The sequence below is a fragment of the Prinia subflava genome, chromosome 5, assembly GCF_021018805.1.
Source record: "Prinia subflava isolate CZ2003 ecotype Zambia chromosome 5, Cam_Psub_1.2, whole genome shotgun sequence".
NCBI classification, from domain to species: Eukaryota; Metazoa; Chordata; class Aves; order Passeriformes; family Cisticolidae; genus Prinia; species Prinia subflava.
This window is the reverse complement of record NC_086251.1, coordinates 43,446,776-43,464,634: the sequence shown is the minus strand read 5'-3', so window position 1 is coordinate 43,464,634 and position 17,859 is coordinate 43,446,776. Positions and strand designations below refer to the sequence as shown.

The following is a 17,859-nucleotide window of genomic DNA, read 5'->3' as shown; positions in this document are numbered from 1 at the left end:
AATACCATGGCGAAAAGAGGGGGGAATTTGGCACATGCCAGGCTGTGTGCAGTAGCTACCCATGTGCAGCTATTGATTCATTGCAAATAAGCAGTGGATTATCTCTCAGCAAAGATGGAATAAATTTGCTTGCAGTTGCCTGTGGAAGAGCATGCACAAAGCCAGCTCCTGGGGATTAGCTGATATGGAGAGTTTGAACAGGGAGTTTTGCTGCTCTTCATAGTGGGAGTACTAATGGGGGGGGGGTCCTACTTCAGACAAAAGAATCACATTGTTTTTCTGCTTAAATATTTCTTCCTTCTGCCTGTCCTAAGGAGAGGAGCAGATAGGAAAGTGCACTATGTATATATCTGTCAAAATATCTCAGTAAAATTGCATGCTAGCTGAATACTTAGCAGTGAAATTGGCATCCTACCTTGCCTTATTTGAGAGCAATAACAGGTTCTGAGAAGACTCTCAGGGCAGATATTTTACTGATAATTGTAATTATATTTTTAGTAGTTTCCCAAATTCCCTGGAGATGGTATTTGATCTTGCCAAGTATGCCTTTTAAGAATTAAAACATTGGATTATTCCTGAGTTTTTGGAGGTGTGGAAATTTAGAGCCCAAACATAGATCCCCTTGGTCCTGTCCCAATACAGATTGATATCTGTAGGCCAAAGCACCTCTGAGCCTTAGGACAGCACGGAGTGTGCTGATACTTGGGGAAGTGTTGGGCACTGCTTCAAGAAGCAGGGAGTTGGATTTGATGATCCTTATGGGTCCCTTCAAACTCAAGATTTTAAAAATCTCTTTGCTTTATATATCAGTCTTTGCAGAATTTATAATTAAGGCTGGTTTTCTGCTGTCACATAGGAGGCCACCTATCATCTGCAGATTTGGTTCTGGGTTTGTATTCAGAGTACAACTGGGAATGGTAATGAATATAAAATCATGTGAGTTCTCTGCATGACATTATCTCTTCTGGAAATTATTTCATGACACTGCTGAATTGTAGAACTGCTTAGATTAGACTGAAAATCCTTATAGTAAATAAAATCCAATTTTCCCTGATCCTCAGTCTGTTTTTTCTCAGTTCATCAAGAGTTTCTTCACCTGAGTGCAAGAACCACCACTGAGGAAGATTTGTGAAACTTTTGTTTTCCTTTCTCATTAGAAATTTTCTTCCTCTTTTTTCTTCTATCAGGTCGAAATAGAGCAGAAAAAAAGCTTGAATGAGGATCTGAAGGGAGAAAGTACTGCAAATGTCAATGAATGTGCTACACAATAAAGGAAGATCAGTCTGCAAGTCCCAAGAGCGATGGTCAAATTAACAGACCTGGAAGAAAGGACTTGCAAGGGTTGGGTATTTTTCTTTTAAAAAATTAGGGACTACTACTTTTAAAATAATGCTCTGAAGAGTATAATTTTTTTCCTTGTAATGATCTGTACTTTGAGAAGAATGTGGTCAGTAGTTTGTTTGGAGGGCATCCACAGGCTTTTGCTGGAATGGTGTGAGTACAGTTGTACAGTCAAGCCTGCCTTTTCTGCCTTTTCACCATTTAGATTCTGCACTCGAGTATGGTCTGGCAACCATCGCAGCCGCACCAGAAAACAGCCTTTATCTCACAATCTTGCCTTGCCACGTTAAGCATTTTGTTTCAATGCCTTTTGGTTTGGCCATTGACTGAATTGCTTCCTTCTGAACTGCCAAATAAAATTCAGGGAGGATCAAGTGAAAAATTACATACAATGTGTTTTCTGAAATGGTCCACAGAGTGATGACCCTTAGCATCATTCTGGAGAATCAACACACTCTGTATGTTAAACAAAGAGGATGGTCTCTGTGTTTGAGTAGATGAACTACAGACAGAACAGCTGATCCCAGCGCTGTTCCTCTGTTCAGCCCTTCCTGTCCCATCCCTCGGATGACAGCATGTCACTGTGCACGTTTTCACAGGGCTTGCACAGGTTACAAGAGAGCCTCTGCAATTCCCTAGAATTTTTACTTTGTAGTCTGAGCCGTTCTGGTATCTTGACCGAACATGGTCGTGGCTGCTAGCAACAGGGAATGTGTGTTACAATAGTGGAGATACCAGAGGGACTTTGCTGAGATTAGATCATTCCTGCCTAGAAAGGTATTTAAGGGAAAAACATGGGGGGTTAGTTTTGGGTTTGGGGGGGTTTGTATGTTTTCTTGGATGGGTAAAATGGGTGGTTATTAAAAATGTCAGAACACAACTACTTTAACAGACAATGTTGTTTGTTTTCCTGAAAATCCTTGGAAATCTGTCCAGCACAATATTATTTTCATGTTCTATCTTGAACCTACCTTATAAGTAACTTGTATCTTTATAATACTCCCATTAACTGGGCCCCAAAATCTCCTTCCAAAAATTAACAAGCTTCTATCATGGAGATTTTTTATCACCACTTAACTGGAAGTAACAGCAAGTCTTAAATCCTCTTTCTGTATAAAAATGCAGAAGACATAAATCACTTACACATATTTTAAGAGAAAACAGTGTTAAAAGTACCCATTTTTAGTTGTTTCTATGGCTTGTGTAATATTTCGTCTCGTAAGGTTAAATGTATAGTAAGTAATTTATTAAATCATTTATCTTTTGAAAGGTTACTACTGACTATAAAATACACATTTGGAAAACTTTGGCAATGTAATTTAAAATAATAATGAATTAAAATGAAAGGGTTTTTTTATAAATTTATTTCATTTTACATTTAATATAAAAAATTAATACGCTCTTGATTTACCACTTTCACTGTGACTCCTATAAAAACTACTACAATGTTAAAATCCAAAATAAATAATGAAATTAATTTCACTGATTCTGAAACTGGTAGAGGTAGAATTTAAAATAAATTGCAGGGAACTTACAAATGCCTTTTTTATATGTACCTACATTTCAAGCTTGCATCACCCCAGTGACACGTATTTACACAGGTACACCACTTTCACATATGTAAAGTCTCAGTCCTGCTGGGACTTACTAACAAGCTTGTAATACTCCATTGCAGGTGGCCTTTCTGGGCCCAGGATGCTCCTTGGAGCACACCAGTTAATACTAAGCATTTGCAACATCTCTCTGTAAATGGAAGAATGGCTATTAACTTTTATAAAAAAAATTTTGAGATCAATGGATTAGAATTTCTGATGTTGTTAATGGTAACTTGTGTAGGTTTTGAAATATCTGAGAGCACGGGGCTGAATTTGTGACTGATTCTCAGCTCTGGCACAGGCTGGCTGTGATGAATTGCATGGCAACTCCTCTACAAAATTCACTCCTGTTCAAAGGCACTCAAAGAATTTCTGGGTGGTCTTCCTGCTTTTCACTGCAGCTCCTAATGTACAGTTTCTGACATCCCACCATCAAGAAATCAAAAAAACCCAAGCTGAAGCAGTGCTGACATGTTCCTGAGGAAATGTGAGAATGTTTTGTGAAAGAAATGGAGATTTTCTACTCTGACCTGCGGGCTCAGTATCTGATTTTTTTGCCTATTACCCCTCAGCTCATGGAATCACAAAAATGTAATACAAGTTAGCGAAGTTATGTTGTACACCTTAAGAGGGGAGAAAATAAAAGGAATATAATTTTCCATCGCTGATGAATTGTTAAACTATTCAGTATCTATCATACTTGTGCCACAGAACAGTCTGTGTTCCAGTAGCTGAAAGATAAACATATTAGAGCTTTATGGATTTACTTAATTTCTTTATCACTTCATCACTGATTTTTTTTAAATTCAGAATCAATGAATGACAAAACCTGACTCGCATCTTTCTTGTGTAGTTGTACACACAAGTATTTCTTCCAGTCATCATGAATTTATGCAGGCAAAACTGGAAAAGTGTTTTGGTTTATGGGAAAGCTATTTTAATCCATTCTCATCTCCAGAGAGTGTTTTTAGATGTGCCTGCCACTGAAATTCCAAGAGTTTAGGATGAGTACCTCAGACAGAGTTTCAAAAGATCCTATTTCCTTATTTCTTAAGGACTGGAGTAGGTAGTTTGATGTTTTAAAAGAGTGCTAATAACCAAAACCTTTAGAAAGTCTGTTGTTGGTGTCACCAGGTGTCTCAATTCTTTTTTCAGTCCAGCACCATTATGAGCATTGAGAATTTGAACACTGGGATCCTAAGTGTCCTTACTGAGGTCTCCACTGTTTTTTCTTGATTAAATAGTTCCAGTTTTCCAGCGTTACACACTGTCAAATATGTATTTTATGTACATATACTCTTCACCCATGTGAGTATAGTAGTAATTTGAACAGACTATGGATTGGAGTGTAGGGAAAAGCTCTGAGAAGTTTGTGAGTTTGAAAGTAGCAGAAATTATTTAGATACAAGCAGTGCCTATAGTGGGGATGACTTTTTTTTTTATCATGTGGAAAAATCTCTCTGACTAGTTTCAGATTGCTACTTCTTTTGAGAAAGATGCAATCACTGTCCTTCGGTATATTTGAAAGCTTTGTAGTACTCAAACACTCCATGCAGGAAATGTGCCTTCAAGGTAAGCAGACGTTTACTCCCTGAAGCAATTCTCAGTTTCAGTTCCCTTTCTATTTCTCACTATGATTTTAATATTTGTATTGTGGTAAGACTTGAGGTATTGTATGGAATTCTGCCTAGAAACATAAAGTGTCTTTAATCAAGGAGTAGAGATGAACAATATCTCCAGGCATCTGAGCTTATTTAGTTAATGTCTCTTACCTTCATTAACTATGGACACTCTGCTAGAAAACGAAAATGAGTGAATTCAGCTGAGAAATACTAAAACTGACTGATCTTATTTTTGTTCTATCTTTTATTTAGATTTAAATTTAGTCATCCTATGAAGGAGTCAGATATAGCAGTATCATTACAAACACTGCAGAAATAATTTTCCTTCTCTGTGGGTTGCTGGCTGACAGTTACTTGATAGGATGTCCAACAGCTGTCCACGTTATTTAGTAGCTGCTAAAACTCCCTCTTGAACAGTCACCTCCCAGGACAGAAAGCAATTGCATGCAAAAGAGCATGAAAGCAAATGGGAAAGGTGTATAAAGTTCAGCCTGGAGGTGCTTGCTCTTTTGCTTGCATAAAATTCTCAGTAATTTCCTAGGTCCTTCAGTGCACTACTCAAGTCCTTGATAGGTCATCTGGGTTCCAGATGGTGAAAAATTTCTTTCAGTAATTCTTAGCAGTTCATGTGTATAGCTCTAGTAATCTCTAGAACTGACCAGCACAAGAATTTGCAGCACACAGAGATCACTTATGGATAAAGTACTTACCCTCTTCTGCCACTGAAGTAAAATTGGCATGTCTGAGATACAAAATTTTGTGTGATAACATGCACAGCTGTTCCTAATGTTCCTGTTTTGTTTAGTCAGCCAGCCACCCCTCACACATTCAGCCATCCATCATCCCATCCGTCCTACCCTCCCTCCCTCCCTCTCCGTTTCATACTTGCAATTCATTCTTTGCACTATTGACATTGATTGGTTTAATTATTATTTTGTAACGTGTTCCTACCTTGTTATTTTGTAAAATAAGTCCATACACTGGCTAACTTCGTAGAAGTGGTGTATTTTTTTTCTTTACATGAGTTGAAACAGGATGTCATGTTTTGTTTAAACTACGTGAAAATTTAAATAAATGTTAAGATGAAACAGCATATTCACATTTTCACTGTGAAATTGAAGTCGTATGTGCTGTATATTCTGATAAATCAGAGGTCTTGAATTTGGAAGAGGAAAGGGAATATTTTGAATGGCATAAAGGACAACATAACTTAGAAGTAATAGGACTACATACAGAAAAGAGATTACTTCATTTGATCATGCATTGAACAACAGACTGCAGAGGAAATGGAGCAGGCCTAGAGCTTGAGCCACGTAACAGTGTGGAGAAGTACTAACATAATATGGAAGACAGTCCAGCATTTGAACAAATCCATCCTGAAACAAAGTAATTGAGGATTGAAGCCTCTGCTCGGTGGTCTCTGCTTTGACCACTAAAAGCAGGAGTACATGAAAGGGTGGTATCTTCCTGTGATTGGAATGTTTGTTTGCATAGCAAGTAGAATGTCTAAAGTATGTAGAGTCCTCTGCTATGATTCTCCATGTTCTTCCAAAGTTCAGTAAGCCATGTGTCATTTTGTACATCTTTCCACTTTTCTCAGTCACCAAGACGCACTTCAGTTTGTTGTTTTCTCAAAAGCATTCCTTCTATCAGACTGAAGAGCTGGGCACTTCTCTTGGCTAAATAAAATCAGATACTCATCATAAGGGCTGTTCAGAATATTGCCTGAGCTCAGTACAACTGACAGTAAGTCAGTCATTTGACAATATCAGAAAATGGAGGTACACAAGGTATGATGCCTCATATTTGTTACTTAAGAGTAAATCAGGTCAGCCAGAAAAAACAAGATTCAGGGGCTGCTAGTACTAACTTTTTTTTACTACAATTCAGACACTCAGTGACTGTTGGAAATGAACATATAAAATTGGGAGGGTACGATTTTATTAACCCTGATAGCTTGCTAATATGCATAATGTTTTTAAAAAGACAGGAAAAAAAAGGAATTTTAAAACCAAGGAGTTCAAAGTTCCTTGGCAATAGTGTAGACCCCAGAGATAAGCCAAAATAACACCCTATAAGAGATGGGGAAGTCAGAGTTCCATTGCAACAGGTACCCAAGCAAAAGACAAGACTGGATTGAGATAGCAGAATTTGGAGAGGAAAAATAGCAGTTTTCTTTCAGTACTCTTAGTTGCCATGATTGCCCACCCTGACTAGTCCAGATATGTTGTAAGTTTTAAGCCAAAAAGTGCTGAAGGTCAGCTGGAGATGAAGGAAAAGATGAAGGAGCAGCCCGCTTTTTCAGCTTAGGTGCAGGTGTAGGTCACAGCAGAGGTGTCTGAAACATAAAATGCACCAGTCCCAGAAAAAACTCTTGTCCTTTTGGTCACAGTATCAGAAGCCTAACAGCAACTGCTGTATATAAAAAAGTAATTGGAATAATATTTTATATACCAGCTATGAAAGGTGTCATTCTTAACTCTGAATAACGGGACAGCAAAGCCTAATGGACAGGGGTGGCTGTAGTACTGCCTTCAGTAGCACTGGGGTACTTCAGCAAGTGGCAGACACGTGCTGGCGTTCAGGAGGTCTGGGCACACTGGTACTTCCCTGGCTGGGGGCCTTCTGCAGTTCCCAGTTGTTACTGCTCCAGGGGCTGCAGATAAACTGGGAGCAGTCAGCTCAGCCTAAAGAGCTTCTGAAGGAAAAGGCTGAATACAGGCTGAATACAGCTGAAAGTAAATTCTTAAATTAGGAGCCTCTTTTCTAAAGGTTTTCCTGATGCAGGACTGAAAAGGAGAGCTCAATTCCTCTGTGGAAGCAAACTAATTTGTTAGGGCATAGTCAGTTCAGCAATTTTACTAATACAGAGTACTCAGATTGAAAGGGAATGAAGTGGGAAAACCTTGTGTCAGTGCACAGATGCAGGCAGAGTAGCAGAGTTCTGACTTCAGGTCAATGAAAACAAAGGCAGAACTGCAGACAGTTTTCAACTGAGATTAAGAGTTCAACTGCTGTGGCATCCCCTGTGCCCATCACCCTTTTATCCAAACCTTGTTTCTCACTGCAGCAGTCAGCAGGTTTGTTTGATATTTTTTTGCCCAAACTGTCACAGGTACCCTTTGCCCTGGCTATCAGGAAGTGACAGTGCAAGGGGAATGCCCAGTGCTGGTGGCAAAATGGGATATGCTGAAGTTACAATTTCAGCAGAGAAAAATGTGTGCTAATACCATATGAAGCCCTGTGGGAAGTAGGAACTATGCAAAAAAATGTGACTTGGGAAGTCCCAGTCTACAAATACTGATCTTGGGAACAAAGGAACAAATACTGTAAAAATTACTATGAATATTATCAAGGACAGGAAGGCTTTTGAACAAATAGAATTAGATTTGGATCTGATCCACATTGGCAAAATCAGCTCTCAAATTGTTCAGGGCCAGCAGACACAGCATGATGAAATTGTGAAACGACTGCCATTTCTGCTTGGTAAGTTGGGGTCCGTGGTGTGGGTCCTACCTGGTGAAATGAACCACGGATTGGAACAACGAGGCATTGGAACAAGGCATTGGAACAAGGCATTTAGCTGCGTGCTCACATTCCGTGGGTTCTCAGAAGTGAAGGGACTGTTGCTCTCTAGTGGTCACTGCCAGGTTCTTGCCTGGACTACTGACGTGCTGCACCAAGCAGCCTCAAAGAGTCACAGGTCTCACCAGTTTCAAGACTGAACTCCAGGCAGTATTTGGCCCGTTGTAAACCAGTAGGATCTCAAAATTGGGTGTAAGAGTTGACTACCTCAGTTGATCCAATGTTTAGCTGAGAAAAGGACAACAGACAGTTTTTCAGTTGTGACTATCCTTTTCACCTGAGTAGTCCTCACCTGTCTGCAGTTTAAATTTTCATCCATAAAGTACTTCAAATGCCTCCAACAAAAAATGCTGTTATAGGATAATGTTTAACTATTGTCTTTAAAAAACAGAAACATTTGTGTGTGTTGTATAAGTATGCAAGGATATATGCAAATACGCATTAATGGAAAGAACAATTTGACAAAAAGGTTTGACCTTTTTATTTTCTAGACACTCTTAAGAGACAGCCACTCCCCACCACCCCGAGGTGGCTCAGTCCAAGTCCAGGCAGCCAAGTCCACTAATCCTGTCTGGTCAACCCCCAAGCAGCTGCTGCCTCATTCTGAAAACACAAAATTCCCAGAAGCTCTCATAAATTTGTATGAAAGATGTCTGCAGATGCCAGCTGTTCCTGTATGTGACCCAAAGTACCACAGTTCTATCCAGCCAAGTCCAGCTTGGGTTTTCCAGCCAGGTATTCCCCTTCTCTGCCTCTGCTGAGGATTCCAACCTGCTGCTGTGCTCACAATGAGCACTGTGTACGTAAAGCTGTGCACTTTTAGAACACTGCACTGCTGGGAAGTGAAGGGGTTTAGGATCCCTTTCTCCTCCTTGTTTGATGCTACCTAGAGGGTCAGTACAGAGGTGGAGGTAATTAAAGACTGAAAAGAAGGATCGAAGACTTTGAGGGTTTAGAGTACTGACCAGGTTTGTCAATCCTTGACTGCAGTTTATGAAATTCTGTTGAGTATATTATGGAAATAGTCCTTGGAGCAGGAATTAGACACCAGACCTACCCTTTCCCTCCATCCAAATTGCTTTCTCTTTTGAGCTCACTGAACCTAGAATGCCTGTTGCCCAGTGAAAGTACGTAATAGGATAAATAATAGCACCATTTGAGGTTAGTTCTTTCTGTGTTTGTTGAGGTGCTATGGAAATGGAACTGTTTAAATACATCCTTACAATGTATTTTCTAAGAAGCAAATTGTTATAAAAAGTATTCTTCCAGGAAAAAAAATGATCTTTCTGTATTAGAGCCTGGCACAAATACAACTATATGCCTTTAAATAATGGGAGCAGTTTTCTTTCCCATCTACAAAAAAAGCACATGACAATCAGTTTCAATTCCTCCTGAAGTCGTTTCTTACCTAAATTTTAGGTTTAAGAAAATTATGTATTAGTTACTAATTTTCAGCTTACATTAACCATTTAGTATTTACCATGCATTGAGTCTATGTTCATAGGATTTACAGCCAACAATCATTGTTCTCAATGCAAGAGCTACTGGACAATTTTAGCTCGAAGAAGGGAATTTTGAAAGTGCATTTCTCTGATTGTTCTACTATACTACCATAGGAGTTCTGCCTCCCTCTTGTGGCTACCTCTTTTACTTTCAGTTTGGAAACGAAACATTCACAGTGCAGTCATGATCAGCGTTCTTATAGTTGCCTTCCTGATATAAGTCTCCTCCTTAAGTTTAGTTCAAAAAAGCCCCATTATGTCTGGATTCTCCTATTAAAAAGAACAATAATAGTCTACCTAAGAGAGCAAATTGAGGCTGGTTATGTTTTGTAATTGGGTCTGAATGTTTTGATTCAAGCGAGCCTCATGTAGGAGCTCCACCTAGGAGTTACTAAGATATACTTCAGGGGGCATGATATTTTCAAGTCATGCAAAAACCCATGTCCTGTATCACAGAGGTCACAGACTCACTAGGTTGGGAGAGACCTCCAGGATCATGAAGTCCAATCTAACCCTAACCTCAACTAAACCACGGCACCAAGTGCCACATCCAGTCTTTTCTTAAACACATCCAGAGATGGTGAATCCACCACCTCCCCAGGCAGACCATTCCAACATTTTATTACCCTTCCTATAAAAAACCTTTTCCTAATATTCAGCCTATATTTCCCTTGAAGCAGCTTAGAATAGGGATATATTTTAGGATATCACTTTGTTCCTTCCTATCACCTTCCATTTAAATATTACATAGTCTTTTTCAAACATTAAGAAATCAAGCTAAATGAAGATTTAAATAAAGGACTGTACCTCTAAGACTATAGGAAAACCAAGACAGTATTAAATGGCTGCCTTGGAATGCTAAAGCCCCAGCTGAATGCAGATCTAATGTCCCTCCATTGCTCCCCTAACCCAGAACATCTTCTCCCTTCAAAGTCCTTAGCAGACTTACAGCATTTGCAGGGCAACTGACCTTGAGTGTGCTTCTTCTGTGCCCTTCATTCTTCTGCAATTTACACTGCTGTGAGTATAGCACTTTATAGCCTGACACACCATTCAGAAAGAGATGTGAATTTTATCTTGAAAGCATAGCTAGAAAGTGGGCCGGAGAGACATGAACATTTGCAGCAGAAGTCTACAGTAATGGAAAGAGAATAAGCTGCACAGTTCAAACACTACTGCTGGTCATCTTGTTTTCTCAGGTCTAAAACAAAGCGTCTCTCTAGTTCTACACCACTTGGTTGCATCCTCCAGCTTTGTCCCCAGCTTCATCTGGCTTTGGCAGCAGGTCAAGGGACTTGCTTTGACCACTCCTAGATTTACGTAGCTGTTCAGATGATGTGGACAGAGACCTTATCACTTTGGCTTTGAAAGAACTCTCATTTGATTCATGATGATACCCATCAGCAGCTCCTTGACAGCTGGCCAGTGAAAACATTCATGGCAGCTGAGCCCAGCTGAGCTCAAAGTACAGACCACCAGGGCCTGGCTGCAGTGACAGCTAGAACTTGGTGGAAAAAAATCATCCTTTGTGCCTACACATCCAATAAAGGCGGCATTGCATCCTCACCCTGTAACTTCAACACTCTCTGCATCTGAACAGAAGGGTCAAAGCATGGGTCAGTCTCTCCAGCAAAAATGCATCTGTCTGAAAACTCTTATCAGCTGGAAGTTCTGTTTTCTGCTCAGCAGGTGTTCTGCTCATACCATAAAATAGTGCAGATACTGGAGATGTGATGGGATGCCTCACTAGAAATATTTTCTTTCAACAGAGACACAGCCACACTGACCACTAATCTGCCCAGAGTCTCAGCGGGAGAAATGACATAGCTGATGCCAGTAGTCCATATATTGCAAATCTAGGAAGATCAGTAGTGGAAGATGATGCTTAAGATGGAAAATTTCCTTTTTGTCCAAAGCAGCAAGGCAGGGATTAGGAAGCAGCTGAGGGAAAATATGAGTTCCAGTCTGTAAGTGTAGCTTCCCATTTTTTAATGTGTTTGCAGCTGTCAAAATCTTGGTTTGCCAAAGACTCCCAGGTTATTTATCAATTACCATGAAGACTGGAGCAGAGAGGAGCTCTGGAAATGGGTCTCAGGTTAGGAAAGACAATAAATGCCTAGGGTCCTATAGCTCCACCTCAGGATGAACAGGGCTGGCTCATTCCTGCTGTTTTCCTTCCTCTTAAAGCCAGCTGCCCAGCAGTTCTCAAACTAGTGCAGCTTTGCAGTTAGGTAATTTGCCTCAGAATGAGAACTCCACATTAACTACTCACAAGCCATAGGTTGGTTCCAGCTGAGTTTATGTTCACTGTTCCTCACTGAGAAGACAGATATCAGCCAGAACTGAACTGGAGTTGTTCTCTGCAGACTCCACCAAATCCTGTGAAAAACAACCCTAGGATTCAACAAGGGGAAAAAAAAAAGAAAAAGAAAAAAAAAAAGATTATGCTTGTCTGTCTGACGCCTCTCATGCTGGGTCCCAGAGGGGACATAGGATTACCTCCGAACAGGCTGCAAAATGTAGGGCACCTATGTTTTTTCCATGAAAGCTGTAGACTCCTTGCCCTTAAATCTATGAAATTCTCAGCAACCCAGAGGCTGGTGAGGATTGCAAAGCCACTCACCTGGGCACAAAGGATGAGAAGTGTTACGTGGGAGGCGGTGAGCATCTGAAGTGGAACAAACCTTTGCACAAAAGCATTTTTAGCAGACATGAACATATGGCTGAGGGAAAAACCACTGAGTAAAATACATGACAGCACATCTCTGCTTGGTGGCAGCAGCCTGTGTGCTGCCTCCCACTCTGCCAGCTGTGCCAGGGAAGCTGAGGCTACACAAACACACACACTCCTGAAGGAATCACAGAGTTATCCCTCACACAGGCCAGCACCATGCCACAGTTACACACTGTGTATCTGTATTCTGGCATACCCCAGGTGAATTATTCTATCTTAGGTCACCACATGGACCCTGAGGTATGCAAGGCTTCCAATGGCACACTATATAGGTCACTCTGCAAATTTTTCTCTATGGATATTTCATCCTCTGATGCTTGTATATATCAGGAATAACTTTGCTGAAGTTAATTCAGTTCTGCTGTGGATCTTTGCACATCATAGCTGCTGGCTGGAATATATGGCAGTAATCAGTAAAAAACATTTATTGGCATGTTATGTACAGCTCTGCTTTGGATCAGTAAAGGACATTGCGCATGAGAAGAGTAAATGGTATTTTAAGTCTGGCTATTTTTTATCTGACTTCTTTGTTGTTTGGTTTCACACATCAGAGCCAGCAATATTTTGGCTGTTGCTGAAACATCATCACAGCTGAGTAGCTGTGATTCATAACAGTTACAGTCTGAGTGAATAATATTACTGCTTTAAAAGCACTTCAGCAAGGTACTAATGCAGAATGTGTAACTCAGAGGCACTCCTTTACCTCACACCCTTTCAGACAAGCTCTGACCTTCAGAATTTTAGGGACTTTTTTCAGCTATTTAAGCATCGGTACTCTGTAATCAAGTTATGAATCATTCAGTTTGTGGAGACTTCAGCATTATGTCAAACATGCACACGTGAAAAATGAAGTGGTGGTCTGTGCTCTAAGACCAATACTCTTCCTGCTACAAGCATGAGAGTTTGATTACAGCAATTGGGGTGTGCATTTTAGTAATGGCCAATTCTTATTCAATAAAAGGAAGCCTGGAGACTTTTCTACATGACAAAGCATTTGGCAACAATGTTGTTGTGAAGCATTTCCTCCTCTGGTCACTTATTTCTACTCCTGTCAGCTCTTTCAGTTGCATTAACACATCTTTTGTAGGGCTGCCCTATGAACCAGATCAGGAAACTGATCCAGGTTAAAAATTAGCAAGCACAGGAGGAAAAAAAAAAAAAAAAAAAGAAAAGAAAAAGAAAAAAGAAAAAAAAAGGCACAGCAAGGAACTGGCAAAAGCAGAGCGTGGTGGCACAGAGACAGAACGAGCACACAGTGTTATGGGAAGGAAGTACGAATGCCTGAAATCCTCATTATCACTGAATACTTGGGGTCGTGAGAAAAACTGAGTCAGTGTCTCAATTAAACTTTGCCTTCGCAAATTAACTGTAGTTTTGCCAACCAGAAACATGAAAAAAACCCACAGTCTCTGGTCCACAAAATCCACAATGGCAAAAACCTCTGCTAAGGTGTAAAATAAATGTAGCATATGGCAAGAGCCTGGAAAAGACCTACTTGTGTCCTCCAGCTGTAGCTGATCATTTACTAGAAACAGCTGTTATAAAGACCACGGTGCACAGGCGTGAAAGGATTCCTTGAGGAAAGTCAATTTCCTAGGCAGAGGAGGCACCAGTGCTCCTAGAAAAGGAACAGCTTTGCAAAATCTGACATGGTGTTTGTGTGTAAGTTGGATAGGGAACTATGATTCTGCTAGAAGAGAAATCTGGCATTGACAGGACAGGGTTGAGCATTTGTTAGTGGCAGCTTTGGAAGAAAATCTCTGATTGGTCCTGTGGCTTTTGTGGTGCTGTTCTTCACTCTTTGAAGACGTGAGACATCTGTTGAAAACGGAGACAGAAGGAGCTACAGTAATGAACAGCAGCTGGTCACCTGCTCATGTAGACTTCTGTGAAGTTGCAACTTGGGTATTTTGCTTGGGGCAGGGAAGACTGCTTGCTTATGTTGGTAGCTATACGGCTCTGGCTAAGCACATAATTTTATTGTACAGTTTAGACATGCCTTAATGAGAAAGGGGTATATATAAGTTGTTACCAAAAACTATGTGTTCTGAAAGTCTATATTAAAATAAAATTATTCGTATTTCTGACTTTGCTTCAGTAAGTACTTCTTACTCTGAAGTAAGAGCAGAGCAGGCCTGAGACTCTACAAATCTAATAATGAAATAAAAGCTTAATGTGTAACTCAGAGGCACTCCTTTACCTCACACTCTTCAGAGAAGCGGTAACCTTCAGAATTTTAGGGACTTTTTTCAGCTTTCTTGAAAGCCTTCCCTGCTCTGGCACTTCAAAGATGAGACTTCACTGAAACATTGTTTGCCCTCTGCAAGATCATGAGATGCAAAATACCCAGCTGTAGGATGAGAAGCTCTCTGTGGGCTGTGAGGAGAGCTGTTGAATTGTACATCTACTAGACCCTTAGAACTGCTGTTAGTGTGCTTTGGTAAAGCATATTACTATGCTTCAAATTCTAGATATCAGAGTAATCCAACTAGAAGAATAGAGGTGCCTTGCAATAAGCTATTTCATGAGCTATTTCATTCCATTTCTGCCTTGCTAAAAGTACCTTTTTGGAAAACCTGTTGCTGAAGGAAAGAGGGAGATGTTTATTGGTTTTGACTTCCAGCTACTAGATCATGGTGAGCAGGCCGTTAGGAGAATGTTAATTAATATATATATCATTGAATTAGGGAATTTTTATTCAATACCTGAACACTGTCTGAAAGTCATTTCAATAAAGTTTTGTTATGTGTCAGCCTCCCTTTTAACTCTTGAGGACTTGTTGCATCCAGAAAAGCTTCATTATGATGTGTCTGCTTTTAACTTCTGCCTGTGCCCAACATTTTGGATTGTGGCTTGGACCATTTATTTTTGTTTTTAGCTCTGTATGGACATGTAAAAACCCCAAAGAAACAAAAAGAACAAAAAACTCCACTCCTCACAAACAAACAAAATTTCTCAAATTTAATTTAATGATATATTCTCTCTTTGGTACAGTGAATGGAAGCAGTAAGAGAGACTTAGAGGAGAAAATAAGCTCTAATGTCACAATGTATGAACATTACTTCAAGAAGCATTATGATTGTGACTATGATTGAGTGGGAATTTTTCTATACTATACTTTTCTATACTTCTCTAACAGACCAAGGATCAGCTTTTGATCTTGTGCACAAACCAGTTTTCCCCTACACTATCCCATATTTGCTACGATTTTCACATTGAAGGAGAAAGTTTACCCAAATGTCATCATCTTTGCTCTTGATGTAATGTCCATCTGTTGACCTGGTTTTTCTGAGTTTTTCTAAAGACTTCTGATTGTTCATAAGATGGAGTCAGTTCTTTAGTTTCTGCACAGTATTAAGAGTCAGTTTTTCAGTTTCTCACACCTTGGAACATAAAGAAACCTTCTTGTTTCTGTTCTCTGTCTCTTGTTTACATATTTTCCAGCCTGAAATGATGTTGATTGACAGCTGCTCTGGTCAGTGGGGTGAAGGGGTAGTAACCCCAGCAGCCAATCCACAACTAGACCCACAAATGTATAAAAATTAAAGAAATAAACAGGCTCACTCTCTTTTTGGGGAGCAACTCTTGCACTGCAGCCCTCTTGCCTCCGCGTTGTCATTCTGTGTGTCAGTTGACACATCCATCTTCACAATGGGGCTCAAGTCTGGACAGCCCAATAGCTAAAACAGAAGTGCCCACCCAACAGCACAGCTGACGTTATTGCTAAACCTGGTGAAGCCACCCTGAGCTGTCAGTGGTAGAAACCTCAGGGAGAAAGATGACAGACAGGGAAATGCACAAATTTAGGAAGATTCATGCTTGCCCAGCAAACAGAGGAGAATGTTGGCAGATAAAGACATATAAATATAAAAGTAATGCTGTTAAGTATTATGTCTATATCAGAAGGCTGTTATGCCTTCTGATGTTCCCCAGAATATCAGTGTTGTTCTTGCACTATACACAAGCATGGATGTTATTCCAGTCTAAAAAAAAGCTAAATGAAGTAGAATCCCCTAACATGCACACAGCAGGCAGCTACGGTGAACAGACTTCAGGAAGTGGCCAGCTCGCTTGACTCCCCAGGCAGCAGCTGAATTGCCATGAATTAAATGGATCATTAGTCTGACTCAATGGGGCATTTCTCATGAGGGCTTGATTTTGTTCACAGCAATATTCTTCAGAGGCACTCAGGGGTTTGCAGTGCTATGCTACAACTGGATATTAGTGCCTGAGAAACTGTGAGAGGGCTGTGCACACAGGTCTTGCCTTCTGAAAAGGGAGTCTGATAAATATGGAAAGGAGCATGACACCAGATTGAGGTAGTACTGCTAACATGCCCACATGTTAAATTTTATAACTCTTTAGTAAGCCATTCTGAAAAACTGGGAGGGGGTTCCAGGGTAGGAAACTGTAGCCACGCAATGCCTTGTTTCGAAAAGAAAAGGGGTATGAATGGCAACGTGATTCCTTCCGGGTACCATGCCAGTCATTTCAGCAGTTTTGTTTCACAATGAAGTACAAACTTTTTGCAAGAGATTACTACCTTCCTATCAGAGGCATCAGACGTCAAGTAACACCAGCACCTCAATCAAACCCAGTAATTCATTCACCAGACTATGAATTAGGGCTTCTGAGTGGGCAGATCCTCTTCAGTCCTGTTGGCTGTGCTATGCAGGTGGAAAACTCCAGCGAAAAGGTGAGGCTGGACAGGTGAGAATGGTAGAACTTTGTAAACTTTGTGCTATTTTGGCCAGGGCTCCAGCAATGTGCACAGTGAACACTGACTGAATTAGCGGACCTGCTCTGAACCAATGAATCATGTCCCTAAACGAAGTCTGCACTCCAGCAGGGAAGTTAGCAGGACCAGGGCATTGGTTTTCTGCCTCTACTTGACACTCGTGAGGCTGCACCTTGAATCCCGTGCTCAGTTCTGGGCCTCTCAGCTCAGGGATAACACTGAGGTGCTGGCGCCCGTCCAGAGAAGGGAACAAAGCTTGTGAAGGGTCTGAAGCACAAGCCTGATGAGGAGCAGCTGAGGGAGCTGGGGTTGTTTGGCCTGGAGAAAAGGAGGCTCAGGTGTTTGCTCCCTACAAGCACCTGAAAGACGGTGGTAGCCAGGTGGGGATTGGCCTCTTCTGCCCGGCAATCACTAACAGGACAGACAGGGGAGGTTGAGGTTGGCTGTCAGGGTAAATGGCTTCACATGAAAGGTGATTACACGTTGGAATGTGCTGCACAGAGAGATGGTGGAGTCAACATCCGTGGAGGTGTCTAAGGAAAAACCGGCCGCGACACTTAGTGCCCTGGTCTAGCTGACACGGTGCTGTTCGGCCATTGCCTGGACTCCATGGTCTCACAGGTCTTTTCCAAACCAAACGATTCCGTTTTCCGTCGCGCGCGGGAACACGGACCGCCCGGCCGCCGCCTGCCGCACGCGCCTCGTGACCTCACACGCCAGCGGGGACGGCGCTGCGGGGAGA

The 17,859-nt window shown here is 41.0% G+C and overlaps 1 protein-coding gene across 2 annotated transcripts in view; it reads left to right on the top strand.

Moving 5' to 3' along the window:
* Nucleotides 1-5,653, top strand: part of STON2 (stonin 2) — a 73,719-nt gene extending 68,066 nt beyond the window's left edge. For both annotated transcript variants that reach the window (XM_063399104.1, XM_063399105.1), the window contains one exon: nt 1,188-5,653. In XM_063399104.1, coding sequence (XP_063255174.1) covers nt 1,188-1,271 — 84 coding nt within the window. In that variant the 3' untranslated portion in view covers nt 1,272-5,653. The remainder of the gene's footprint in view (nt 1-1,187) is intronic.
* The last annotated feature ends 12,206 nt before the right edge of the window (nt 5,654-17,859 follow it).